The sequence below is a fragment of the Alternaria rosae genome (assembly GCF_020736505.1).
Source record: "Alternaria rosae strain MPI-PUGE-AT-0040 chromosome Unknown BKA58scaffold_5, whole genome shotgun sequence".
In the NCBI taxonomy this organism is placed as follows: Eukaryota; Fungi; Ascomycota; class Dothideomycetes; order Pleosporales; family Pleosporaceae; genus Alternaria; species Alternaria rosae.
The window spans coordinates 985,247-1,010,565 of NW_025763574.1; the positions used below are offsets into that span (position 1 = coordinate 985,247).

The following is a 25,319-nucleotide window of genomic DNA, read 5'->3' on the forward strand; positions in this document are numbered from 1 at the left end:
GAATTAAGCTTCGCGCGCTAACCAAAGCGGGCTAATTATGCTCAAAGTCGCTCCTTGGAAGGTCCGGCTGCTTAAACGTCGCTCACCCGCCCGAGCCACCGACAGCGTGCCATGACCCATAGAACGCGCATGGATGGGATCTTTCCGTAGCTGCGAGATTTGCCTGTCTTACATGTAGGCGGGAAGGCGTTGCCGAGAAATGTGCTCACATGCCCCGACGCTTCACGCCTCAGCCCAGACTTGACCATTTCTTGAGTGTCGCAACATCTTGCGCATTCACTGCACTTGTATACACTGCAACACGAAACCAGCGCCTCCAGGTCGTGCATTCATGCTGAGGCGCCTTCATCTTTACGCAACTGGAACCAGCGAACGCGCAACCCCACAGCGTACCGAGAAGTCTTAAGCGATCGCCTGCCCCAGGACTAAGAGAGCAGTCTGGAACTCGGTACCTATTCTTCGATCCCTAATCACCCCGCGCGACCTGAACGGAACTCGTCCTGAGCCATCAACAGAAACCCTCTCATCAGCTACACACACACGTCGAACTCATCACCATGGTTGCTCACGAGGGTCACGACATGGCTATGGATTCGATGGATATGGGCGGCATGTCCATGGGCACTTCCTCACATGGCGGCATGGCAATGGCGTTCGTCACGTCAACGACCACTCCTTTATACTCCGAGGCATGGACCCCGACGACTGCTGGTCAATACGCAGGGACATGCATCTTCCTCATTTTCCTGTCCATAATCCTTCGCGCCCTCTTCACAGCAAAGACATTCCTTGAGGTCAGGGCAGTCAAGAGCGCGCTGAAGCGACGCTATATCGTTGTTGCCGGCGAGAAAGCGGTTGTCGACAGCGCTGCAGACGACACCAACTCGATGACCGGCGTTCTCACAACAAACGGTGTCCAGGAGGATGTGCGCATCATTTCGGCGCCGGTCTCTCATATTCAGCCATGGAGATTCAGTATCGACCTGCCCCGGGCACTATTGATGACAGTCGTGGCCGGTGTCGGATATCTCCTGTAAGCACTACATATTCTCGTCAAAGCGTCAAAGCGTCAAAGCTAACTTTTGGGCAGTATGTTGGCAGTCATGACTTACAATGTTGGGTACTTCTTGTCTGTGCTAGCAGGTGCGTTTGTTGGCGAGCTGGCATTTGGCAGGTTCAATCAAGTTGCGGCGCACTGAGGTTTAGACTTGTATTCTACCATTCATATCATTAAAAAAAGCCCTTGTAGCACTTGAAATTCATCTTAATACCCCAGATACATGCATTCCCAAACAAGGTTTCTCAACACTTCGTATTCATTCAATCACCAGAAGCTTCCTCGCAGAACCCCGTGGGGCGCACAAAGCTTATCTCCAGCAATGCAATGCGATTCATGAACGTGGTATTCCCATAATTTTGATCTTCATTCCCGGCTGTACAGTAGAACCATATTCTAGGCCTCGGCGTGTCACCGGAAATGCCATCGGTGAAATGTAACCTTGTTAGACGCTAGTCGCTTCCGCGGTGAGAACCACCGCTTTGGTAATAAACTTGCTCAATTGTCGGCACCCTGCACGCCACACGATACCATACCCTAACGACTTGCACATTAGCGACGGTCGCCGCTGATGCAGGATACTGCTCACTTACTACTATTTGCTTAGATCGTCGGCCTATTCGAAACGCGGGTCAAATGCAGGTCGCTTCGAGTGCTCACGCGCGAGCCACGCGATTTACTGGAACGGAATGCACGGCATGGGATGTGGTGCGTTCCAGAGTAAGCTGCAATAAATACGGCAGGTGATCCCGGCGTTTGGTTACTGTTTATTGTTGTCTTCATAACCTTCTCGCATTCCTCTGCATCAAGTCAAAAGCGCTGTTCCTTCTCTTCCCTAAACGGCATCAAGACCTACATTTACCTCTCAACCGTCAATATGCTTTCCAACAGCGCTCTCGTGCTCGCCTTCCTTCCTCTTACACTCGCCCATTTCCAGCTCAATTTCCCCAAGGCGCGTGGGTTCACCGATGACACCGAGAACAACTTCCCTTGCGGAGGCTACAACGATGTCCAGCAAGAGCGCGCCGATTTCCCGATCGGCGGAGGCCCAATACAATTGCACATGGAGCACCCGCAGACCAACGTTGCTGTGTACATGGCCATTGGCGATAACCCGGGAGATGGATTCAGCATTGTCGCACAGCAGCAGACCCAAGTATCAGGTCTAGGAGACTTCTGCTTCGGTCACGTCTCCCTACCGGAAGGATTGAACGTGACGGATGGTACCAAGGCTTCGATACAAGTTGTTACCAATAACCACGAGGCGGGTGGTTTATACCAGGTAAGCCTTTGATATGAGATGGTCCATCATCGCAAGAAAGTTGCTAACGGCCACGTAGTGTGCGGACGTGACCCTAGTCAACAACGCCCAGATCAACTTTGATGACAACTGCAAGAACCAGACAGGCATAAAGGTTACTCAGGAAGACATCCCAGGAAACCCCAATGGAACGGAGACGGAGACAAGCCCAAGCTCGGCTGCCAGCGGAAGTGCTGCATCATCTACGCCGACAGGTGCGGCGGCGCAAGCGAAGGCTTTCTCGTGGGCATTGGGTGCTGTTGGTGTGGCTGGAATCGCACTACTCTAGGTAGACCTGGGCACGTTGAAGTAGAGCATTAATACCACTATTCGCGATCAAGTTCAGCGCAAGGGTCCAGTCGGCTGGGACGTGAAGCATTGTTCCTTTGGTGTAAAATTGATTGGACCGCGATTCCGCATGTTTGCCTTGGACATGCACCGCGGCTCAGTCTATGCTGCATCTGCATCTGCGTAAGGAATCTTGTAAACCAGTTGTGATGATAAACCATGCATCGTATCAATTGAGTTCAGATGAATGAGAGGTCGTGCGATGTGCTTGGTGCAAGTGTATTGGCGCGTGTGACCCCTCTGACGTTGCGGGGATCTGAAGCTTCCACAAGCGAGGACATGCACACAATCGGCGCTTCCGTCGAGTTTCGCCGATGGCCGCAACAACTTCACCAGCAACACCACACTCCAAGTCTCGGCCACGATCCCGAATTTAGGTGCGTACCGGTCCCGCGCTCGCTCTGAGCCCAAGCCCTCACCCCAATCTGCGAAGAACCCGGAACCGACCGCTGACACTCCACGCCTACAGCTCTCCCCACCTAGTTATCCTTCCTCAACACCGCAAATATGGATCAAGCAAAGTTGGCGCGCATGCAAGCGTCGGTGCGCATTGGTACGTACTTCAATTTTGAGCTGCAATTGCCTTATAGAGCAGCTGGCTACACCATTGGAGGAAGTTGTTGCTAATTTGTGTGTGTATAGGGTAAGCAAGCCTCTTCTGCTCTATTTTGACAGCCCCGCACCACAAAATATCACGAACCCGCGAAATCCCACCACGACCGCTAATTGGTAGCGAGCGACACTGAGGAATGAGATGGCTATGAGGAATTCGAGGCTAACTCGATATATAGCGGCAAGGGTACTCCCCGCAGGAAGGTCAAGAAGGTCCACAGGGCCGCTGGTACCGACGACAAGAAGCTCCAGACCGCGCTGAAGAAGCTCAACGTCCAGCCCATCCAGGCCATTGAGGAGGTCAACATGTTCAAGAGCGACGGAAACGTCATCCACTTCTCAGCACCAAAGGGTACGTCATCCCAAAGCTTTAGCTGTGTGGATATGGAAGGGTGGCTTGGTCCATCGCAGACATGCCGCTACCAAGCCACACTCATGTCATCCTACCTCTGCCTCTTAGTACATGCTTACCCGTGTAATGTATAGTTCACGCTTCAGTACCTGCCAACACCTTCGCCATCTACGGACACGGCGAGGACAAGGAGCTGACAGAGCTCGTCCCCGGCATCCTCAACCAGCTCGGCCCCGACTCGCTCGCATCGCTACGCAAACTCGCCGAATCCTACCAGAGCATGCAGAAGGAGAAGGGTGAGGACGGCGACAAGAAGGAGGACGACGACGATGAGGACGATGATGACATCCCCGACCTCGTCGCTGGCGACAACTTCGAGTCCAAGGCTGAGGTCGAGTAAGAAGTTACGTCAAAAGTAGCTTAAGAAAGGGTCGAAAGAACCAGAGAGGAGATTATGTGCAATGACGGCCTACCGCATGTATATTGAAATGGAGGACTTCATGAATGCAACGACCGTGACGGTCAGCAATCGCGGTGGGTCTTGCAGGCAAAATACCGGACTGGCGTTATGTCTCAGGAAAGATATGAATGAAAATCTTCTAGCACGCTCTCCACGATCATTGCGCACAGATGACAGACTAGAGCATACCTATATTTCACTTTACGAAGCCTTGAAGGCGCGTCCGCTTCTGTTAGTTAGGCGTTGCGCATGAAGCTTTCAAAGATGTTGCGAAGAACCCGGAATACCAAAGATCTCAGGAGGACATCACACTAGACGCCCTAGCTACAGGAGTCATATTTCGCGATGCTCTCTCTTGCCAGGAGGGCGGAACGTCTCCGCGTCTTTCGTGGTTGTTGAGCATGTAAGCACCCATCTGCGCAATTCAGGCGTCCGTGTTATTGTCAGCAGCGGATCGGCAGCAAGGGATTCCCGCCCTTAACCGTGATGTGGCTAGCACCCAACCCTTAGCTTCCTTTTGTTAAGCCTCCAATATCTAACAATGCGTGTGAACAGCCTGTACACGAATGCGATTCATAAGCGTAAGCACAAGCAACGCCCAAAGCCGGCTAAGATACTGATAACGGAATCGTGAAAACCATATATCAAGCTAACATGCGCTTAGCCCATTGAAACGTCTCACCCTCGATTCAGCATCGACTTAACGATTCGGCGGCTCCCCACCTGCGGTGTCCCTAAGGCCAGAAACGCGCCAAAAGTTTAATAGCGACGCGTCTCCTGAACCTTTTCTTTTGCGACGTGTTTGCATCTATCTCTTCATCTTCTTTTCATTACGATACCCAATCCAAGCGCATCTTCTAATTATCATTCGACATGAGCACCGAAACTATCCTGATCCTCGGAGGATCCTTTGCAGGTATCAGCGCTGCGCACTACGCCCTCAAGCATGTCATCCCACAATTACCCAAGAAGGACGGAGTTACCTATAATGTTACCCTCGTCAACCCCTCCAAAGATCTCTGGTGGCGCATTGCAGCACCTCGGGAAAGTGTCTCCAAACAAATGGTGCCTTCGGAGAAGACCTTCTATCCCATCGAGCCTGCCTTCACCTATGCGTTCCCGAAATTCAAGTTCATCCAGGGAACTGCGACAAATGTCGACCCCACCGGTCAGACTGTCTGCGTTGAAACCGCGTCTGGCGAACAGCAAAACGTCGAATACGCTGCGCTTGTAATCGCGACTGGTTTCACTACACCAAGCCCGCTCTTCACGCAGGCAACGGATCGCGAAGCACTCGAGAAGGTTCATACCGCCTTCCAGGAGGGCCTGAAGAGCGCAAAGACGGTAGTCATCGGTGGAGGCGGCCCAGTAGGTGTCGAGACCGCCGGAGAGGTCGCGGAGATTCTGAACGGCAGACCTGGTTTCATGGCATCTGCGCCCAAGAACCCAAAGGCAAAGGTCACGCTCATCTGCGGAGACAAGAAACTCTTGCCTCTGCTGCGTCCGGCGATTGGTCAGACCGCTGAGCAGTTCCTAAAGCGTCTCGGATGCGATGTTACCTACAACACGAGGGTCGTTGGATCCACCAAGGCGGGCGAAGAAGAGGGCGCAAAGACGAGGGTGGAACTGAGCAATGGCGAGACAGTCGAAGCGGATATCTACATCGATGCGACTGGCTCTCGGCCGAACACTGGCTTCCTTCCGAAGGAGTGGCTCGATACCCGCAACCGCGTAGCATGCAACGACAAGACCCTCCGCGTCGAACACGAATCCGCCGGTCCCCGCGTCTACGTCGTCGGCGATGCTGGCTCTTACACTCGCGGAGGCGTCATGGACATGTACGACGCTGTACCAGCGGCTATGACAAACCTCAAGAACGACCTGCTTGCCCACCTAACTGGGGAGCCACACAAGGGCGATCGTCACTACACGGCGAACCTGAAGGAGCAGCAGATTTGCCCTATCGGCACCCAGAAGGGTGTTGGTGCATTCAATGGATTCAGGGTTCCCAGTCAGATGGTATGGATGATCAAGGGAAGGGACTACATGATCAGCCAACTTGCTGAGGGCACATTGAGGGGTGATCAGTTCAAGAAGGAGGGCAAGTGGACGCCTGTTCAACAGGCTGGCAAGGCTGGACTCAGCTCAGGCTAGACGGCGAGCAGACCTTACAAGTTGATTGAGAGCATTGGATATACCTGTATCGGTTGGTTTGTCGCGTCGCGTTCATAGCGGATCGGAATACCCTTGAGGCATAGCGTGTAGGTTACATAGTTTTAATGTCATGTGAAGTCGGATTGCTTGCTCTTCTTACAGCTAACATACTTGACTTGATACGTGACGATGGGGTTGTGATCTCCATGCCCCACCCATTTAAGCTTAACCTTAGCGCGTCATAGCTCTGAGCTCCAAAATTTCCCAGCGGCAACATAGATCCTGATTATTCGCGCCTCGAACATCGCACCGGATTCAAGCGCGTATCAAGGTCCAGTACATTCGCCATGGCAACCACAACCCAGCCCTCGCCAGCGCTCACGTTCCCTCGCCCCATCTTCGCTGCCGTCTCCCCGCACCCGTTCCTGCAGGCGCATCTTTCCGCAGAGAAGAAGAAGCCCATTCGCGCAAATGGACGTACCGCAAACGAGTTCCGCACACCAGGCATCAACACTGGAAGTCTTACTCACTGCAATGGCAGTGCAGTCGTGCGACTGGGCAACACAAGCGTTGTCTGCGGAGTGCGCGCAGAAATCTTGAAAGAGGAAGACATTCCAGGCACCTTCGAATACCCTGGACAAAGCGCCGGGCAGGATGCGGAAGATGAGGAAGACAACGGCGAAGAGGTAGAAGAGTTGAGGTTACTGGTTCCGAACGTAGAACTATCCACAGGCAGCACACCCTCCCACATCCCCGGCAACGCGCCATCTACGTACGCGCAAACCCTCATAACCCGCATACGATCTCTCCTCAACTCGACACGACTCCTCCGCGCTTCAGATCTCCGCATACTATACAAGCCATCCACAAACCCCGAAGACCCAGACATAGAAGCGGAGACACAGCTGAAAGGATACTGGGTTCTCTACCTCGATGTGTTCTTCATTAGCATCGATGGCAACGCATTTGACGCTGCGTGGATATCCATACTCGCTGCGCTCCGCAACACACTCCTACCACACGCGTACTACGACGAGGAGTACGAGGGATTACTATGCTCGGACGAACCCAAGGAGGCGCATCGCCTTCAATTACGCGGTCTACCAATACCTAGCACATTTGCAGTGTTTGAAGGCAGGAGAGAAGAGGAGGACGAAGACGTAGACTTTGTGCTCAGCGATCCTGATGCGTTTGAGGAAGGCGTGTGTAGAGAGACTGTTAGCGTGGTGGTGGATTGTGCAGGCGGAAAGAAGGGTACGAAGGACTTGGTCATCAGGAGGGTAGAGAAGAGCGGTGGGGGTGTTGTCGGAAAGGAAATCATGGCAGGATTGATTAAGAGAAGTATCGATCGGTGGGGCGCTGTTGAGAGTGTGCTGAGTGGGAAGGCTTGAGTAAGCTGGTACGCACGCGATACGCACCCAAGGCCGCTGCAAACTGAGCAGTCTTCATCCGACGTTGATGCAGCATTGAGACGGCACGAATGTAGCCCACCTCGATAATTCGACTACACGAACAGGGTGAACATGGGCATGTCCAAGGGACATTGTTGCACGTCTGGCACATCTCCAATCTGCTTAGCCAGAGCGGAAGCGATCGTTCAGAGCGAAAGGCGTACTCGTGCTCGTACACTTGAGGATCGGCCACTTCGCGAATGTAGAACTAGAAGCATACACAGACGGTATCGGACCAGCACATTGCTAGTACGGGTATGCGAGCCTGCCCAGGTAGTTACGAGGCGCGTACTTCACGCAAAGACCTCGTCACCGCTTCCGAATCTTGATACCTGCCTTCTATGAATCTCCCAGCTTTGCGTTTTGCATACACTAGTCTCTCAACCGCTCGACACTTCTAGACACGACTCGTCGCTTCTCACCTAAATCAACACACAAGATTGCGTGACCTGTCAGAACCAACGAACAAAACCGTCCCCCTGAGGAATCAAACGCTCCGCTGTTCCGCTAGAACCTTGTTTCGTTTGTCCGCGGCACGCTGCCGCTCTGGTGTACCGGTCGCTACGTCCCGTCGAGGCTCAATAACCGTAGCACGTCGACACGCCTGTATACTAACACAAGCGCGCGACGTACGCAGCGCCTAGAAGGAGGCAATAGAGCATGTTGAACCATACGTAATTCACAGACCCTCGTTACGCGCCCTCTCTATCCAGGCTTCACCCATGAAGTTGTACAGGCAAGATTTGCGCGCATACAGCCACTCCTTCTACTCGGAGTAGATGCAGATACTACGATATCTCCACTTATGCAAATCGTGACGACAGTGAAGTTCTCCAGCTCCACAACCGAGCAGTAACCTGCAGCATGTCATTCGAGTGTGGTCTAGACCACACGTTCTCTCGCACAAGTTCTGTGCGTTTCATGAAGAGTGGGGATGGTAATTTCTTTATCGATACCAGCCGCCGTGCCACGAGCTGTCGTTGAGACGTCAGGTACCAAACTAAGCTGTGCAGCTACACTACGGCTACTGCGAACTTGTTGAACGGCGGCCGCTCTTCTACCGGTCGGAGATTTCTGCCAGGTACACTGCAGGAACGCGTATGCTGCAGAAGGAGCCTTGGGAGAGGACTTCTGCCTGCTAAACTTGACTTGGAGGTCATCATAAAATTGCGATTCGACGCCACGCACATGTTGTGTTCGGGGACAGAGCGTCAGCTCGGACTGTGGCATGCTGCAGCGTGATGACCCGTGGACGAGTTTAGAAAGATCACTTGGGATTCTTTATCGATTCTGTTTCTAGACACAGGACATGACAGCTCGTCAAGATTACCGTTGCCCTGGATCGTGTCCTCATAGACAGCAAGCGGTCCTTGCGAAGATCTCGTTTCCAGATACCGGGGCAATCCTTTGAGTGACTCCCGTCGCGGCCCAGCGGCAAACACTTTCAGCTCCACATAGCGTGGATTCGCTGGAAGAAAAGAGCATGTCTGCCGGATTGTCATCCTTATCGGAGCCCTTGCATCGAGGCCTAAAAAGAAACTTGTGCAGCAAATGGAAGCGCGCGCGGATATTAATCTTAGGCAGGGGGAGTCAGCACCGTTTGAAGATCAGCCACCTGGGCCTCGCGTGCGACGATCGTAACGCTAAGCGCCCCGAACTCCGCCAGGAACGGAATGTATGTTTCTGTCCTATCGATACGTCAGCCGTCTTCCAGACTCAGGCAAAAAACAACGGGAGTCGCGCGAACTGCATGTTGGTATGTTTCAGATAGCGACGGCGTACTGCAAGCCTCGCTGCAGACTAGAGGGAGTTGGGCATCGTCACCACGTATTTTTGCGACTCGCGGCATAGGATTCTCTCATGCTACCCCTGACACCCGCGCCGCCGCCTTCGAACTGCGCGCGGCTCCCCTGGCTCAGATCTCCACCCGGAAACAACTACGCACCTACGCGAATCTAGTCACATCAGTCAAACTTTTGGATGCCTCAGCTAACCTCGTCCGAGAATGGGGCGCCTCAAGCGTGGGCTGGCCGCCCCCATGGCTGCATGTAATTCCCGAAGCATGTGGGCGTCCCTGTGTATATTATCTAGTAGCCTGCCCACCAGTTTCCTCTTCTTATCGCTGTTCTCACATCGCTCTCTCTTTGGCTTCCGGTGGAATACCATTCTTTCATTCTTTTGACTCTTTACACACTCCTTTGAAATCAAGAGCCTACAGAGTCTGTGACTCGGTCCTTTCATTTTTACACAGCTCACTCTTTTTGCTGTCTTACGACTCATACAAACTTTCCACACACCCAAAAACCACCATCAAGTCAATATGCGTTTCGATGTCGTCTCCCTCACGGCTGGCTTCGCCGCCACTGCCTCTGCTCAATGCGTTGGCAACTACTTCAGCTTCTACAACCGCGCCGGCAATGCCATGAGCTACCAGCGCCTCGACCCCGGTCTGTTCCCCGGAACCGAGAGCCCCCATCTCCACTCCTTCGATGGAGGAAACGGACTCTCCAAGTCCATGGGCTTTGCGGACACCCAGGCCTCTGACTGCACCACCGCCCGTATCAAGACCGACAAGTCCCTATACTGGCGCCCAACCCTGTTCTTCACCAACGGAACCAAACTCTACCGCGTACCCGAGCTAGCCACCAAGATCTACTACAAGTACGGCGATGGCAACAACTGGGCAAACGTCACTGCTTACCCAGAGGACTTCAACATGATCGCTGGTAGCCCGCTAAAGCGCTCCGACGGCGACAACCCAGCCGGTGTCCGCTGGGGCTGCCACGAGCCCGACGGTGGCTCCACAGCCATCTTCGCCAACGGCTTCCCCAAGGGTTTCAGCACCTGCAAGTACGGCTTCGCTTCCGAAGTCACCTTTCCTTCGTGTTGGAACGGCGAGAAGATGGATCCCAAGAACCCCAACGCGCACATGGCCTACCCCAACGGCAACGCTGGTGTTGGTATCGAGAACTGCCCTATGACCCACAGAGCTGCGCGCTTCCCTACCCTCTTCATTGAGTACTGGTGGGACGTTACCAAGTTCACTTTCGGTCCCGATGAGGCCCCTTGGGTCCTGTCCAACGGTGACCCAACTGGTTACGGGTTCCACGGTGATTTTGTAAGTTCTTCTTTACTCCTCTTGACTCTCTCTTCTAACAAGACAACAGATGAACGGATGGGAAGCCGGTGTCCTCGAAAAGGCCGTTAGCGAGAACGATGGATGCAAGTGCGGCTGCGGCTGTGGACAAGAAGAGATGGAGCAGTGCTTTGGCTCCGCGAACGTCAACAAGGATAGCGATGAGTCCTGGAAGAGCTGCTCCGCTATGGAGGCATACGCTGGTGACGACGGAAGCGTTCTTGACGCTCTCCCAGGATGCAACCCCATCCAGTCTGGCCCTGCTTCTGCTACTTCCGCAACCGGCGCCGGCTGCACCGCTGCCGCTGTTCCTGCTGGCAACAGCACCACCGCCTACTCCGCTATCATGACCCCCACTGGCGTCGCTGCCATCTCTTCTGGATACGCCGCTGCCTCTTCTGCTGCTTACTCTGCGGCCGTACCCAACGCATCTTCTGCCGCTACCGCTCTCCCCCTGAGTTCATACTCAGCATACAGCGCCGTGCTTCCAGACAAGCAAATCAACACAGCAACTGGCGGCTACAACGCTGCACAGCCTACCCCAATGGTACCATCTGAGGTTGCAGATGCCACTACCTGCGCCAGCGCACCTATCGTCACCGAGACGGTCAAGCAGACAGTTACTGTCACTGTCGACGGCACTGCGGCTATGAGCACTGGCTCTTACGGCGCATACTAAGCCGTGCTTGGTCGCAATACACTTCTTCGGCGTTGTGAAGAACTTGGAATAAAAGAATCTGGTCGTATAGCTTTACGTTCCTTGTATATATTTCTGCCGATTTTAGGCAACCAAAGACACATAGAGGATGGATAGCTTTCCTCAATCAATCGTTTATCGAAGACGCTTTTTGCTTGCTATTAGGCTATCATACGTGTCTCTCCCTATCGCATCTAGTACTCAAGAAGAGGTAAGACTATATGACTGTCATGCTCACCTCCCACATGAATTACATGTCTACCTTTATTAGCCGTGGTAAAACTTCCTCGCAAAGCCTCGAACTCAGGCAATCGCATATCATGCCCACTGACACGAAGCACCAACTTTTCGCCAGCTTCAAACTGGATTCCAGCAGCCCATATCCCAATCTCTAGCTTGACAACCTGTCCAGGAGAAATCTTCGCTTCACTTGTGTGCTTGTGATGCGGAAAGTTGTGCTTCGAGATGCTCGACTCAATCTCTCGATGGCTAGCACGCAAGATGCCGGATGGTCCGACGTACTGCAGCGTATTGAGAGTAGGCAATTCATGGGGGTCCACGATATCATCAATACCGTCGCCTCCTACGGCTTTGAGCTCGGCAAATGGTATGTTGCAGTTGCGAAGAATGCGGCCATCCTTGTCGATTTTGCGGAGTATAACGAAGACGTCAAGATCATCATGATCTGGGCAGGACATGTAAAGCACAGCCTTTGAGCTTCCGATCAGCCTCGTTTGCTTGGCAAAGGTGTAGGTGAAGCTTAATTCCTCGGGATCAGCATCAAAATTCTCTGCCTTGGCGTCGGATGCATAAGAACATTGTCCACCTTTAACAAGTTCAGAGGAGGACTGGAGAGTGCCGTCTGTCGAGAGACGCAGGTGAATGTCTTCAGCCTCGGGTACCGGCCACGCAGTGAAAGGTAGGTTATCGACGTTTGCCTGTACCATGTCAGAACGGCTTCCGTGTGAGTTGCTGGGGCTTCAAGATCCTACCGTGTTATAGCGTATGACCGAAATTCGTGCTCGGGGAGTTTGCTCCCAGCCATTGTCTTGCCCCTTCATGTAGAAATCGAGAAATTTCTTGAAGTCGGCGATGGAATGCTTCTGGTAAAGATCATGCCATTCCTGGGTAGAGTGTAGTCGGAGCCATTTCTTTTCGTGCCGAATATCCTCGAACCCTCGGAGCGACCCAACTGTGTGCAGTACAGTCGACATGCTAGCCAGAACGTAGGCAGGGCATTGGATGGAGCTTATGTCAGCACGCTTGTCCTGCCAGTACTCATTCATGGCAGGATATCTCTGCAACATAGCAATGACATCTTCCCGCTGTTGGTTTCCTATCGTTTGTTCAGCATCGTGAGTAAGATACAGGTTCTGTGAACTGCATACCGTAGAGAAAAGGATTGACGAAACCAAAGAAATGATACGATGGAACACCGCCTCGACAGAGAACTTCTCGATAGAGGTCACTGGAACCCTCCAGAGGCAGTATACATGTGAGATGAGGAGGTCGCTCAGCTGCAATAAACCACTGCGTCATGGCGAGCCAGGAGTTACCAGCTAATGCAACTTTGCCAGTACACCACGAGAGTTGAGATATATGCTCAACAACATCGTGACCATCTCGACCTTCCGCTGTTCCTAGGAACCTAGAGTTTCCCTCAGATCCTGGTTCATAGTCAGCGTGTGTGTACATTTCCAGACAATCAACATTATACGGACCAAAAACGCCCCTTGCGTCGACGTTGACTACTGCGTAGCCGTGTGTTACCCATTCGGCAGGATCGAAGGCTTCAAAGCTTTGGAAGCCAGACACTGCGCTTCGCGGTATTCCAGATCGACCTGGGATGAGGTTGAGGTCGAAAAATCCTTGTCGAAATGTAAGCTCAGAACCGCAATATGGGTACATCACAGGGCTCGCAGAAGTGAAGCGAAATCGTGACTTTAAATGCTCCACTAACCTGAGCCGGATTTCCCATACGGTGAATAATGCACGATGGCGGGCACGGTAGACATGTTGGCAGGGCGAAATACATCTGCACGTATCACGACTCCGTCGCGCAAGGGAATCGGTATGTCTTGCTCGAACACAGCTTCTGTATCCCAAGCTCTACAGTCGGGCTCTTTTTTGTAGCCAACGGGAAGCACAGTGGTACGTTGATTGAGGCCCTCATACCTTGCTCCAGGCTCGTTCAGCGGGGTCGCGTCGGTCTGTAGCACATGAATGCTTCCGATGCGAAACTCGCTTGAACTCATTGCGATAGTTCGAATAGAAAAGAAGAATCGGCTATGTATGGTCGAGCTGCCAATGAATATGATCCATGAGGCAGCAACAGTGTCAAGACAATATATACCTATGCTGAGCGGGCCACTCGCCGAGCGTTCCGCCAACAGTGGATAATGTTCCTTTTGCTCCGCTCAATTGTTTCTAGCTCAAAGCACCCGGTGTTGATAGGTCACCTCGATGATGTGGCAGGAACGACTCGAACTTGACCATACTGATGGCCCCGCAGAGATGGTCATGATGGTCACAATGAATCATAAGCCTTCGAAGGTTGCCTGCTGTAAAAGAGGGGTCGTTTCTTAGGACCAAAGACACTACGAGAGACGTTATAGTTTGGTTTTATTGAAGACATACAATGCTGCATACTGTGAACAAAAATCTTTGGCAGATACACTTGCATTGCGATTAATTACCGTGCTACTTAGCCGCGTTGTGCCTGCGTTTTAGCAGTAGTACGTCGACGAACAATCCTTGGGTTAAATGCATCAATTCGCAGACGATGACATGCGGGCAAAATGTGGGATCGAGATGGAGCCACTTGTGGTGGGCTTTACCTGTTGTTGATGATTCGGGCATTCGGCCCACTGGATAGGCGGAATGTGGGACAAAATCGGCGCTCATTGTGACCGACCGCCGTTATGAAATCACTGTTATCCACTTACCAACCCCACCAATGTTCACACCCAAAGTCCTTCGTGAGAAGACTTGAAGCTCGAGCGCGAAGCGCGGAAGACCGCCGTTTTGATGTTCCATATTGGACCGAGAGTGGCGTAGTGTGAGATCCCACATGCTTACCATACCAAGTTAGTAAAGTTGGTGACAACCTTGGAAGGGTCACCCGTTGCAAACAAGAGAGGGGAATGTGGAGCCGAAAGGCTAAAGCCAGTGGGGACTCTTGCTGTAAAGTTCATGTGTCTTAGCTTTCATTGTTGTTCATCAATCCTACGAGAACTAAATGGCAAATCCTCAGCAGTACCCAGTTGCCATCATAGGGGGAGGCCCTGTAGGCCTTTCTTCCTCGATCCTGTTATCCCTTCGCAACATTCCACACGTGCTTTTCGAGCGTCACCTTAGCACTTCGATCCACCCAAAGGCATGCGGCCTAAACCAACGAACCGGCGAGATATTCCGTCAGATGGGAGTGGAGCAGGAGATCATTGCCAATGGAGCACCTCCGAACACATGTTCCAAGACCGCGTGGTTCACTTCTCTTGGACCGACTGGTACTAAGATAGTCTCGCGCGACGCATGGGGTGGTGGGAGATATGCCGACGAGTATAGGACAGCAAGTCCTAGTCGATATGTCATGTTACCACAGATACGCCTCGAGCCCATTCTTTCACGAAAGGCCCAGCAGTTGAATCCGAGTGGTGTGCAGTATGGTGCCGAAGTAACTGACATCGTGGAGAAGGAGGACTACGTGGAGTTAAAGATTGAATTCCGAGAAAAGTCTAGACCTAGCGAGACTATACGGGCTTCGTATGTTATTGCAGCTGATGGCGGGCGTTTGGTTGCAAACAAACTTGGTATTGAACTACATGGGGAGAAGAACATAGTCGACATGGTGACTGCACACATTCGAGCATCAATAGCTGCCAAACATCCCGAACCAGAAGCCTTCATAACTTGGTTCATAAACCCGGAGATGGGCGGAAGTATTGGAACTGGCTATATGTACCACCTTGGCCCATACCCCAACAACCCCGCCACAGAAGAGTGGATTTTTGCCTGCGGCATCCTCCCGAACGACCCCATGCGATTCGACAATGACGCAATGATGAGTCGATTGAAGAAGAGCATCAACATTCCAGACTTGGAAGTTGAAGTCATGAGTTTGAGCCACTGGTCCGTCAACGCTATCTCAGCTGAGCGGTATCGCAGTAGAAATGGCCGCACTTTCCTTGTTGGTGATGCGGCGCATCGCCTACCGCCATGGGGTGCTCTTGGAGTCAACACAGGTATTCAAGATGCCAACAACTTGGTTTGGAAACTAGCTTTGATGCTCCAGGGCAAACTTGGGAATGGTGACTTTCTGGACACATACGATGAAGAACGCCGCCCAATTGGAGAAAGAGTAGCGCAATCGAGCCTGGTTAATATGCGGAGTCACAACATGATCATGGACAAGGCCTTGGGTATCAGCAAAGACACTTCAGTCGAAGAGAACAAAAGAGCACTCCAAACCCTGTTTGACAAAAGTCATCCAGACTATGCTCAAATGCACGCGGATGTGGAGAGAGCGCAAACCATTCTCGATACCGAGTTCAAGGCCCCAGGGGCAGAGATAGGCTGGTTTTATCCAACTGCTGATTTTGACAATGAAGGGCGGGATAACTTTCACGGTGGCCAAGTGGATGAGAATGGGAAGCTGAAGGCCACCGAATACTACCCTTCGACCATTCCTGGGCATCACTTTCCCCACATGTGGCTGAGGAAGGGAGATGATGTCATTTCGTCCCGCGATCTTTTGTGCTTGGGCCGTTTCGTTCTCTTCACGGCAGACCCTACTACTTGGAACCAGGTTAGAGACGAGTTAATCCACGTTGTTGCTATTGATGGTAGGGAATTGGAAGATGTTGATGGGAAATGGTATCAGCTTTCCGAGGTAGGAGGTAATGGAGCGGTTCTAGTAAGACCAGATGGTATTGTGGCCTGGAGGAGCAAGTCAGGTGGAGAGGACAATGTAAATAGACTGCATGCAATTGTTGCACAGATACTACGAAAGTAGTCTAGTATAGACAATACACTTGCCTATCGTCAACATCCTGACCTGACCTTGTAGACCTAGTATGTGATGCTGTGCGAGTTGGCGTGCGATTTCAATCCCAACAGACCAGCGCCGCAGCGTCGAATCTCCTTAATTTTGTAGCTAGTGAATGCGTGATCGCATGCGCTTCTTGCAAAGTCGCGTTGCCCAGCTAGAATCTGAACACCCATCTACATGTTGCGTACAAGCTACAGGCTCGCCTCCGATGCGATACCAAGGTAGACGGGCCAACAAGCCCCCACCACCCAACGATGGTGTCTAAGAGTGTTATATTAAGTAGGTTATAAGGCCGCCGGCTGGAGGAGACAAAGAGGGCCTAAAAAAGTTGTCAACATTTCATTCTTCGGTTATAAGTTCAGCCGGTTCAAAATGGTGATTTGGGGGCTTTCCAAGTAGGAAGATACCCCAACAGCCTAACGAAAAGGCAAAAAAGTTCGGTGCGCTCTTTCGAGCGCCGATGATGACTCATCGGAGGTTTGAACTCCGGACCTTCAGTGTCCTAACTGGCGTTTGACGGCCGTTGTTAGACTGACGTGATAACCAACTACACCAACGAGCCTTGTTTGATGAGTTGTGGTCAAAAAATATGTTATATATCCCAATTTTTGGTCAGTCGCAGCTGTCGCGGGGCTCGAAAGCAGGTCGCAAGGGGAATTGGAAGGTAGGGAAACCTCGGCGAGACCAACTCATTTTGGCAACCAAATTAGGTATCACACAAGACCTTCCGCTGCTAGCGTAACAAGCTTGATTACTCGTCGAGTACCCGTCCGCTTGGTATTCGTCATGATTGTTATGGAAAATGAAGTATTCTGAATCTTCAAGTCGAACGCCATTATGCTTCTGATGTGCAGTCTTTTGTGATATGCGAATAGAACGATGATGAGTTTGTATATTTGTACTGGGCGATATAATAGCGCTTGTCGCATTATGTATACTTTGATAGAGCCGGGGTTTGGGTCGCGTTGCGCAGTCTGTGGATGGTGGTGGGCTTACGGGCAAAGGTTGGTCATGATCGAAGGGGTGCGAGGTTGCGTTAGAATTCTGCTGTAGACGTGGTCAGCAGTTGCGACTATGGTGACGGTGAACGGTGACTTCCTCATTGAGCGCCTCGGAGCGCAGCCGACGCGAGATAGAAGGAGCTGCCACAACAGCCCGCGCACCTCAACACCATTGGTCGGCACTCGTCCTCCGGCACCAACTGATCCAAAAATAAAAGGAACTTCTATCGAACGTCACGTTGTCTCTGTATGCAAATCTTTCCCTGCAAAGACCATGTCAAACATATACGCGGCATCGCTTCGCCGGCACAGCGTTCTCCAGTTCGGCAGCGAAGCGAACCCCCCAGCATCACACCAGCCACACGCAGCCGTTGACCCACTCGGATCGCTCCACCAAAAACTCCGTGCTAGGATAAACGGCAGCTCGACATGCGATTCGATCAGAAGTGCCATCCGAAGTGTGGCTAGTGAGGGGCGAATCTGCGGGTGCGCGACCTCATAACCGGCTGTCAGGACCCTGATCTGCATGAGATTCTACCAAGTGCAGTAACGAGACCGGTGGGCTGTGTGGACGATCTCTTGGTCAATCGCCACACTACGACGACTTTGCTTGCTCCAACGAATTATGAACGTCGACGGCATGCGATAATGTACATGGGTGTGAACAGTCAAAAAGTATGGCCACCGCTGCCGCTGGGCACTGGTTTCCTGACTGTTCGTACTATTGTTGCCAGACATGAAGCGCTGACGCATCATTGCGAACACTGACTCCGCTCTGCTTGCGATTTATTATTACTGCTTTCTTTACCACATTCGCTCGTTCGCGCATACATGCATTCGCTAAGAGGATGGAATTGGCTGGCCTTGGGGAGCGTGGTGGGATTGGTACACGGCGCCGCGCTGCCTGTTATCACACCTGCACCAAGGCCAGATGTTCGATCGCTACAGTATAGACAAGATCCAGATGCGTAAGGCTCCTTGCCTCATTTCAGATTTGACTGCGCTGACAATGACAATAGTATTGAGATCTTGCAAGTGCTCATTACTGCACTTCCACTTTCGCTAAGGCAAATTGCCGCGACAAACATACCCGCTGTCTCCAGCATACTATGGGAGGAATTCCTAGACGACAACCGACCACAATGGTTCGAAGAACTGCCATACGATATACAGTCTTACTTCATACAAGAGTTTGGACCAGCTACGGCAGCACCACCTGCGAGCGAAGCATTGCCGACTGACGTTACCGCATCCCCAACGGCGTTACCTACAGAGACGACTTCAAATGTAGACTCATCGGTGCCTGAGTCATTATCTACTAGCGCAGTACAATCTTCCGCGATATCAGCATCCGAAGGCTTGAGCACAACCCCTACACCTACGGCATCTTCGGGCAGTGCCTCGAGCGATACCACCAGTCTGGTATCCTCCTCTGGATCTTCTTCCGAACTTTCTACCACACCCGCGACTTCATCATCATCATCTTCGGAAACTACCGTCTCAACGTCTGCATCCTCTCCCGCAAGTTCATCTGCAACTCTAAACCCAACGGCAGATCCTGTGGCACCCGCTTCCAGTGATGCTGGCCTGACTAGACGCGAGAAGATCGGACTTGGGGTGGGCGTGCCATTAGCAGTACTCGCTCTTGCCGCGTTACTACTTGCATGCTGCTTTATCTTGCGCCGAAAGAGAAGGAGGTCCATCGAAGGCAGTCAGCCCCCATCTTCACCTGGCTTTATTCCCCGTTTTTCGTTCCAGGACCGAGGACTGGGCGGCGAGAACTTCGAACATAGGCGACCTTTGAATCCCGCATCACACCAGACGAGCCGGTTCGTTGAGGACATGAACTGGGAAGATGATGGCTATGATCCAGCTCCTATGTCTACAGTCTACCATGGTCATCAGATTCCACCGGCTGCAGCACCCACACCGTCTCCGGCAAACAACATTGCGACTGCAGGCATACCCCATCACAATGATGGTAATTCAATGCCAGTAGCATCGACACCAATGTCAATGCAAGACAACCACACACCCATTCTGGCGCCCGCACTCTACCACAGCCACTCATCAAATCGTGCCCGCGGCCGACGAACAAGCTACACCAGCCTCCACGCCGTGGCTGAAGTAACAGAACCCGACGAAGAATTGAATGGAGATTCTCCAGTATTGGGCCGTAATAACTCACCACCCAAGACAGGTCCTCGGAGGCCTGGTATGTCCGCTCTGGACACGCTTCCCGTCCCCACCGTAGCGAGCATAAAACGCAAACCCTTACCAACCAGTCCCATCAGCAGCCCAGCAGCCGAAGCATCGCGAGGTCTTCTCCGCCCCTCTCTCGCATACAACAGCGCCGACCACAGCGGAAGCAGTTCCTCCGGTCTCGCCGTCTCCAGCTTGTCCACCAATTCCGGCCATGGATACCACTCAGACGATTCCCGACCCATATCTCCTATTACCCACCAGCAACCGTCCTCAAATCCTTTTGCGGGTGGATATGCTTACCTTGAAGACTACGGCCCTGAGTACTCGAATAACGGGTATACCGACCAGGACGATGAGCTTTATGGTGGTCATAGAAGCCTCGATCGCTACCCAGAGCCCAGTCCGTCTCGACGTAAGAGCTCGAAAACCGAGTGGCCGTTGAGGAACGTTATGGGTGGTGGGCAGAAGAGGACGAGAAGCCCCATGTGGGATCGCGTTTACGAACGCGTATGAGTGCATTCGATGCATAGTAACGATTTCCTTTGTTGTATATACAAGCATTTTGCATGCTATGACTTAGCACTGGCGTTTGATTGTTACGGGGTTAATGAGTGTCGATGATACCCACTCCTTGATACGAAGATACACAGCGTCTCTGTACGCAATATGTTTTGTTATTTATACCCTCCTTCGCAGTACACACGAGGTTCGATTGTTAGCTATCGAGAACAGGGACTCAATGATATCACAGGCAAACATTACTTCCGATAATGTGCATGGAATAAAACTCGCTAAATGTTCCGAGTAGTCTACAAGACCACGTGCATGTACAGTCTACTCATCAAAACCTCGGTCCGACACTGCTGACGCGGACCCTTCGTCTGTGCTGACCCGTGACTGCGGCCGAGCACACCAGCCAACTCATCACACTCTACGTCCAGACTAACCTCTTAGTCGTGGAACTTCCTGTTCTCATTCTCACCGAAGAGCGTGACCCTGATGGATGGCAGGGCCTGAGACTCGAGTAGCTTCAATCGTTCTTGGAAGGTGTTGTTGATGTCGATTCGGCCGTTTGTACCAACGATCATGGCACCGCCAGCGCTGTCTGAAGTTAGTCTTGTCCTGGCAGACGATACTGTGTAGACCTACGATCCCTCTGGCAGCGGGTCGCTCTCATCAATAGTGATGGAGACTTCCTTGCCAATGTTCTTCTTGTACTCGGTCTGCGCCTCCTCGATAGCCTTCTTGGTGAGGTCGTAATCGGCCTTCCGGACCTTGACCTGCAGCTTGTCCTCGTTAAGCGCATAGGCGCCCTCGACAATAAGGTCCTTCATGACGCTCTGGTACTTCTTCTTGTCCTTTGAAACATCGCCCAGCTTCTTCTCGGCGTTCTCAAACAGGCGGTTGAGCAGCTCCTGGCGGGCGGAGAGGATGCGTAATCGGCTCTTGTTGGAGACGGTGGAGCGGGTGATTTGCTGCGACATGCTGGCCTGCTTGAACTTCTTCTCGTACGACGAGTCGATCGAGGCCTGTTCCTGGCGCACGAGCTTGGACTTCTCGATGGCAAACTCCTCGTCGGCCTTGAGGCGGATTTCGTTTGCCTTTTCCATGGCTTCCTGGCGGATAAAGGCCGTCATCTTCTTGAGCTCGCCGGCGACCTGCCATGGTGGTGCATGTTAGCTATCGTGTTGACGTAGTGGGCGGGGAGCTTGCCGCGGGCTGGAGCGGGTGGGGAGTTGTACCTGGTCGTCGGAGAGGGCGTGTACTTGCGACATGATGGCGGTATTGTGTGAGGGTCCTCTGGGCTACGGGGGAGGGTTATGGGTGCTGGCGTCGAGGGCAGCAGTGACGGAGCTTGGAGGTTGAAGTTCAAGCTTGGGCCCCCAGAGACCCAGATGCTGCCCGCGGTTACCCAGGTACGTCTGCAGATGATCCATGGCACGACGTCGCAGGTGCGCGGTGATAATATTACAGGTGTCACACTATGAATAGAATGAATCTATCTCTTGTTCAACCTCCTCGCGTCGTCTCGTTGCTGCTCCCGAACGCTCTCCTCCTGAATCCAACTACATCATCAGTCGGCTGATCCCTGCCACCTGCACGGCGTCGGCTAGTCTTCCCCAACCGTCTCGTGCACTTCACCGACTCAGCGTGACGTTTCGCGACTTCCACGTCTGCGCTGTCTACTATCAAGACTACACATCCCCGCCTTCATACCCCCATACGCACAGCATGCGCCCGACGACTAGGTAGCGATACGCGCAGTGCAGCGACAACAGCCGACACGAACCATGGTGGAACTCTCGCCGGGCGCGAGCGTTGCTGTAAGTACCCAGGGCGCAATACCACCAGGGGAATAGAGCGCTAACGGACGGACATGCAGCTTGGAGTAATGGTCGGCCTTGCCTCTACCAGCATACAGAGCGTTGGCCTGACGCTGCAGCGGAAGTCCCATCTCTTGGAGGAAGAGAAGGACGACGACGATGAGAGGCGACCCCCATACAAGCGGCGGAGATGGCAGGCACGTACACCCCTCGCACATGTGGAGATGACTCACTAACATGAACACAGCTGGGCATGCTCATGTTCGTCGTGGCAAACATCGTCGGCAGTACCATTCAAATCACCACCCTCCCCCTTCCCGTCCTCTCCACCCTCCAGGCATCCGGCCTCGTCTTCAACTCGATATGCGCCTCCATAATCCTCAGCGAACCCTTTACGCGGTACTCCTTCGTCGGCACAATGCTCGTTGCGATAGGCGCATTGTTGATCGCCTTGTTCGGTGCCATTGCAGAACCGTCGCATAACCTGGATCAACTGTTGGCGCTGCTGGGACGAAACACCTTCATCGTATGGATGATCATGACGGGCATAGTCGTTGTCATTCTGGTCATTGCCACTTGGTCACTACACCGCATGCATCCGCGGACCACTCCTCGACAACGCCTCGTACGCGGTATTCTCTTCGGTTGCGTCAGTGGCATACTCTCCGCGCATTCGCTTTTAATCGCAAAGAGTGCCGTCGAGCTTCTCGTTCGGACTCTCGTCGACCGCCATAATCAGTTTGACCGCTGGCAGTCGTGGATGATCCTAGTCGGACTGGTCGTATTCGCCCTGACCCAACTCTACTACATGCATCGCGGACTGAAGTTGGTTAGCACGAGCGTGCTCTACCCCTTGGTCTTTTGCGTGTACAACATCATCGCTATTATAGACGGCCTCATCTACTTCGACCAAAACGATCGCCTTTCGAGTCTGCACGCTGGACTGATCGCGCTTGGAACTGTTATTCTGCTCGCGGGAGTTGTCTGCTTGAGCTGGCGACTTGAAGACAACGAGGAAGAGCCCATGTCACCAGTAGCAAGCAAGCACATGGGCAGGGTTCCGATGCCTCAAAATGTGCTGGAACCCGGTATCGGCCTTGCGCATGGCCATAGCCACGACGAACCCGACTCACCTCTGGACATCGACGAAGAAGCCCCAGGCGCCCATGGCTATGCCTCGGAGCAAGCCAAACGAAAAGCTGTCGACGAAAGAACACCTCTGCTAGCCCGCGCTCCAACAGGTCCCTCGCTGACACTCGCCAATCCGAAGAAGCGAGCATCGGTAGATGCCGGTGACTTGAAAAGTCCTATACAATCCCGTAGACTGCCGAGGAGACGGAGAATGACTATCTCGGAGGAGACAAATGAGATATGGGATGAGCTCAACGATCGAGAGACTTTGCCTTCTCCTGCTCGGCGATCCGTGGATCTAGAACGACGACCAAGATCTGGGACTTTGCCTCCACGGAGAAATGCTGCGCAGTCCGCTTGGCTCAACCAGATGCGTCGACGATCCTGGTTTGAAGGGTTCGGCAGCCGAGGCAGGAGCGTGTCGCAGGGAAAGAGGCCCATGGACAGTTCTGCATCACTTCTGAATCATCCCGATCCAGAAGATGGCGATATGTCTGATACGGATATGGACGAAACATCCCGGAGACGACAAACCTGGGGGTACGGCCAAGGGAGCAAGAGCCAGGATAACCTGGGCGACTGGTTCAAGTTGAAGTGGTGGCGGAAGAAGTGGAAAGAGGACGAAGACCACGAAGAAGAACGACCTACATGATATCACTACCGCATCCATTAATTTGAATATACCCAGAATGTATTATCAGAATTCAAGACGCAGTTCTTAAGGATTACTACGCAACGCGACCGTCCCTGTCGGGCAACAAGCATTCCTGCTTTGTAAAAGTCTCCTCGAGTCATAGCCAGAAGCCTCATTTATACGCTAACCCACACATGCACGACATCCAGATGGAGTAATCCTTTCCTGGCGATAAGCTCATAGCCAATCGCAGATTACATCCCATTGCCCCACCTTATACCACCCCACTATCCGCATCTACCTCCAACGTTTCGGGGTCGTCTTGCTCATGACCTGCAGCGCACACTACTAGATGGCAGTGGATAAGATCTGAAAGCTTAGCAAAGCTCCAGCCAAATCAGCCATGTGTTTGACGCACGCCAAGCGCCATATGCAGTATCAAAGTCCCAGACATGCGCTGCTCAAAGCGTACATGGCGGCTGACTGGATGACAGAAGCAGGGGAGCTCCAGTCGACAGGCTGTATCTTGAGAAGCTGATGATGCCGATGTCGTAAGTGTTGGAGATTAGGCGATGGTAGATAAGGTTGTAGTACATAAGGCCGGTCGTGCCCTTGCGCCTTCCATTCACAGCGGCCTCTACAACACCTCCAGAGAACCCAAACAACCAACACTATACCAACCACCACCATGCCAGCAATGCAATACTTCGAAAAAGCGCAAACAGCCTTCAAGCCCCCTCTGATTGCCAACGAGAACGCCTACCTCGGTGACGTCGTATCATCGTACGCCCACCCCCTCCCATCCCGTCCCACCAACCCACTACAGCCAACTAACCCTCCCGCCCTCACCAGCGAGTCCACAGACCCAGACAAGCCCATCAGCGGTGGTTTTTACCGCCTTGAAAAAGGAACACCACTCGTGTACACGTATACGTACGATGAGATAAAGATCATAGTAGACGGCCACTTCTACATCAGCGATGAGACGGGCAAGGAAGTGAAGGCTGAGAAGGGGGATGTGTTTTTCTTTCCCAAGGGGAGTAAGATTACGTTTAAGACGGATGACTTTGGGTTGGGGTTCTTTGTTGGGCAGAGGAAAAAGGATGGTGCGTAGGTAGGTGGGGAATGGAGAATGGAGTAAGAGACGTTTCGGAATGAAGAATGTACCTCACAAACACTGATTGATGCAGTTTCTTGCCTTACTTACCAAATCTCTGATCATTCCATTTTCTCGCATTCGAGGATATCCTTGTGTAGCCGGTGGTATGTGTTGCGACGACTCGCGCTGCTCGCCTTGCTTACCAATGTCGGCGTATTGCATCCAATCAAGAAGTTCACATCGCAACGTATCAGCCATGAGCCTCAAGATTTCGAGACGCATTTGTAAAACCCTGAGTTGGAAGTTGTCGC

At 52.6% G+C, this 25,319-nt stretch overlaps 11 protein-coding genes and 1 non-coding gene across 12 annotated transcripts; 9 read left to right on the forward strand and 3 right to left on the reverse strand.

The window, feature by feature from the left end:
- The first annotated feature begins 102 nt into the window (after nucleotides 1–102).
- BKA58DRAFT_384683 (Ctr copper transporter-like protein) lies at nucleotides 103–1,363 on the forward strand. The gene is made up of 2 exons (XM_046170289.1): nucleotides 103–1,033; nucleotides 1,091–1,363. Exons 1-2 carry the CDS (start codon nucleotides 558–560, stop codon nucleotides 1,197–1,199), a joined length of 585 nt encoding a protein of 194 aa, XP_046025111.1. The 5' UTR covers nucleotides 103–557; the 3' UTR covers nucleotides 1,200–1,363.
- A 571-nt stretch (nucleotides 1,364–1,934) lies between these two features.
- Nucleotides 1,935–4,069, forward strand: BKA58DRAFT_411443 (NAC domain-containing protein; the record flags this gene model as incomplete). The annotated part of the gene is made up of 4 exons (XM_046172291.1): nucleotides 1,935–2,339; nucleotides 2,398–2,600; nucleotides 3,497–3,669; nucleotides 3,804–4,069. 4 exons carry the CDS (start codon nucleotides 1,935–1,937, stop codon nucleotides 4,067–4,069), a joined length of 1,047 nt encoding a protein of 348 aa, XP_046025112.1.
- Nucleotides 4,070–4,653: 584 nt separating this feature from the next.
- On the forward strand, nucleotides 4,654–6,429 carry BKA58DRAFT_384692 (uncharacterized protein). Its single transcript, XM_046170290.1, has one exon. It carries the CDS (start codon nucleotides 5,003–5,005, stop codon nucleotides 6,281–6,283), a length of 1,281 nt encoding a protein of 426 aa, XP_046025113.1. The 5' UTR covers nucleotides 4,654–5,002; the 3' UTR covers nucleotides 6,284–6,429.
- A 201-nt stretch (nucleotides 6,430–6,630) lies between these two features.
- BKA58DRAFT_315929 (exoribonuclease family protein) lies at nucleotides 6,631–7,674 on the forward strand (the record flags this gene model as incomplete). Its single annotated transcript, XM_046167549.1, has 1 exon — nucleotides 6,631–7,674. The coding sequence occupies one exon, from the start codon at nucleotides 6,631–6,633 to the stop codon at nucleotides 7,672–7,674; it is 1,044 nt and encodes a 347-aa protein (XP_046025114.1).
- Nucleotides 7,675–9,678: 2,004 nt separating this feature from the next.
- On the forward strand, nucleotides 9,679–11,712 carry BKA58DRAFT_384696 (WSC domain-containing protein). Its single transcript, XM_046170291.1, has 2 exons — nucleotides 9,679–10,852; nucleotides 10,902–11,712. The coding sequence occupies exons 1-2, from the start codon at nucleotides 10,055–10,057 to the stop codon at nucleotides 11,547–11,549; spliced, it is 1,446 nt and encodes a 481-aa protein (XP_046025115.1). The 5' UTR covers nucleotides 9,679–10,054; the 3' UTR covers nucleotides 11,550–11,712.
- On the reverse strand, nucleotides 11,595–13,958 carry BKA58DRAFT_173575 (Alpha/Beta hydrolase protein). The gene is made up of 4 exons (XM_046165234.1): nucleotides 13,528–13,958; nucleotides 12,956–13,435; nucleotides 12,560–12,903; nucleotides 11,595–12,505 (listed from the first exon to the last, which is right to left on the reverse strand). The coding sequence occupies exons 1-4, from the start codon at nucleotides 13,820–13,822 to the stop codon at nucleotides 11,762–11,764; spliced, it is 1,863 nt and encodes a 620-aa protein (XP_046025116.1). The 5' UTR covers nucleotides 13,823–13,958; the 3' UTR covers nucleotides 11,595–11,761.
- A 548-nt stretch (nucleotides 13,959–14,506) lies between these two features.
- Nucleotides 14,507–16,614, forward strand: BKA58DRAFT_384700 (FAD binding domain-containing protein). Its single transcript, XM_046170292.1, has one exon. The coding sequence runs from the start codon at nucleotides 14,806–14,808 to the stop codon at nucleotides 16,576–16,578; it is 1,773 nt and encodes a 590-aa protein (XP_046025117.1). The 5' UTR covers nucleotides 14,507–14,805; the 3' UTR covers nucleotides 16,579–16,614.
- Nucleotides 16,615–17,078: 464 nt separating this feature from the next.
- On the reverse strand, nucleotides 17,079–17,176 carry BKA58DRAFT_t45. Its single transcript has one exon. It is a non-coding gene; the product is annotated as a tRNA-Val (tRNA).
- Nucleotides 17,177–18,446: 1,270 nt separating this feature from the next.
- BKA58DRAFT_411452 (uncharacterized protein) lies at nucleotides 18,447–20,333 on the forward strand (the record flags this gene model as incomplete). Its single annotated transcript, XM_046172292.1, has 2 exons — nucleotides 18,447–18,583; nucleotides 18,635–20,333. 2 exons carry the CDS (start codon nucleotides 18,447–18,449, stop codon nucleotides 20,331–20,333), a joined length of 1,836 nt encoding a protein of 611 aa, XP_046025118.1.
- A 565-nt stretch (nucleotides 20,334–20,898) lies between these two features.
- Nucleotides 20,899–21,672, reverse strand: BKA58DRAFT_384703 (ATPase, V1/A1 complex, subunit E). Its single transcript, XM_046170293.1, has 2 exons — nucleotides 21,563–21,672; nucleotides 20,899–21,478 (listed from the first exon to the last, which is right to left on the reverse strand). The coding sequence occupies exons 1-2, from the start codon at nucleotides 21,593–21,595 to the stop codon at nucleotides 20,966–20,968; spliced, it is 546 nt and encodes a 181-aa protein (XP_046025119.1). The 5' UTR covers nucleotides 21,596–21,672; the 3' UTR covers nucleotides 20,899–20,965.
- Nucleotides 21,673–24,124, forward strand: BKA58DRAFT_429431 (magnesium transporter NIPA-domain-containing protein). Its single transcript, XM_046173039.1, has 3 exons — nucleotides 21,673–22,144; nucleotides 22,204–22,341; nucleotides 22,392–24,124. The coding sequence occupies exons 1-3, from the start codon at nucleotides 22,112–22,114 to the stop codon at nucleotides 23,925–23,927; spliced, it is 1,707 nt and encodes a 568-aa protein (XP_046025120.1). The 5' UTR covers nucleotides 21,673–22,111; the 3' UTR covers nucleotides 23,928–24,124.
- Nucleotides 24,125–25,264, forward strand: BKA58DRAFT_384705 (RmlC-like cupin domain-containing protein). The gene is made up of 3 exons (XM_046170294.1): nucleotides 24,125–24,344; nucleotides 24,404–24,692; nucleotides 24,762–25,264. The coding sequence occupies exons 2-3, from the start codon at nucleotides 24,598–24,600 to the stop codon at nucleotides 25,021–25,023; spliced, it is 357 nt and encodes a 118-aa protein (XP_046025121.1). The 5' UTR covers nucleotides 24,125–24,344; nucleotides 24,404–24,597; the 3' UTR covers nucleotides 25,024–25,264.
- Nucleotides 25,265–25,319: the final 55 nt, after the last annotated feature.

Bases quoted from the DNA above. Each gene is read 5' to 3' on its own strand.
- BKA58DRAFT_384683 (XM_046170289.1), top strand. From the start codon at position 558: ATGGTTGCTCACGAGGGTCACGACATGGCTATGGATTCGATGGATATG. The intron at 1,034-1,090 runs GTAAGCACTACA...ACTTTTGGGCAG, and splicing joins GCCGGTGTCGGATATCTCCT to TATGTTGGCAGTCATGACTT.
- BKA58DRAFT_384692 (XM_046170290.1), top strand. From the start codon at position 5,003: ATGAGCACCGAAACTATCCTGATCCTCGGAGGATCCTTTGCAGGTATC.
- BKA58DRAFT_384696 (XM_046170291.1), top strand. From the start codon at position 10,055: ATGCGTTTCGATGTCGTCTCCCTCACGGCTGGCTTCGCCGCCACTGCC. The intron at 10,853-10,901 runs GTAAGTTCTTCT...ACAAGACAACAG, and splicing joins ACGGGTTCCACGGTGATTTT to ATGAACGGATGGGAAGCCGG.
- BKA58DRAFT_173575 (XM_046165234.1), bottom strand. From the start codon at position 13,822: ATGAGTTCAAGCGAGTTTCGCATCGGAAGCATTCATGTGCTACAGACC. The intron at 13,436-13,527 runs GTTAGTGGAGCA...CATTTCGACAAG, and splicing joins GTATGGGAAATCCGGCTCAG to GATTTTTCGACCTCAACCTC. The intron at 12,506-12,559 runs GTAGGATCTTGA...GACATGGTACAG, and splicing joins CGGTCATACGCTATAACACG to GCAAACGTCGATAACCTACC.
- BKA58DRAFT_384700 (XM_046170292.1), top strand. From the start codon at position 14,806: ATGGCAAATCCTCAGCAGTACCCAGTTGCCATCATAGGGGGAGGCCCT.
- BKA58DRAFT_384703 (XM_046170293.1), bottom strand. From the start codon at position 21,595: ATGTCGCAAGTACACGCCCTCTCCGACGACCAG. The intron at 21,479-21,562 runs GTACAACTCCCC...CCACCATGGCAG, and splicing joins ACGCCCTCTCCGACGACCAG to GTCGCCGGCGAGCTCAAGAA.
- BKA58DRAFT_429431 (XM_046173039.1), top strand. From the start codon at position 22,112: ATGGTGGAACTCTCGCCGGGCGCGAGCGTTGCT. The intron at 22,145-22,203 runs GTAAGTACCCAG...ACGGACATGCAG, and splicing joins CGCCGGGCGCGAGCGTTGCT to CTTGGAGTAATGGTCGGCCT. The intron at 22,342-22,391 runs GCACGTACACCC...ACATGAACACAG, and splicing joins ACAAGCGGCGGAGATGGCAG to CTGGGCATGCTCATGTTCGT.
- BKA58DRAFT_384705 (XM_046170294.1), top strand. From the start codon at position 24,598: ATGCCAGCAATGCAATACTTCGAAAAAGCGCAAACAGCCTTCAAGCCC. The intron at 24,693-24,761 runs GTACGCCCACCC...CGCCCTCACCAG, and splicing joins CTCGGTGACGTCGTATCATC to CGAGTCCACAGACCCAGACA.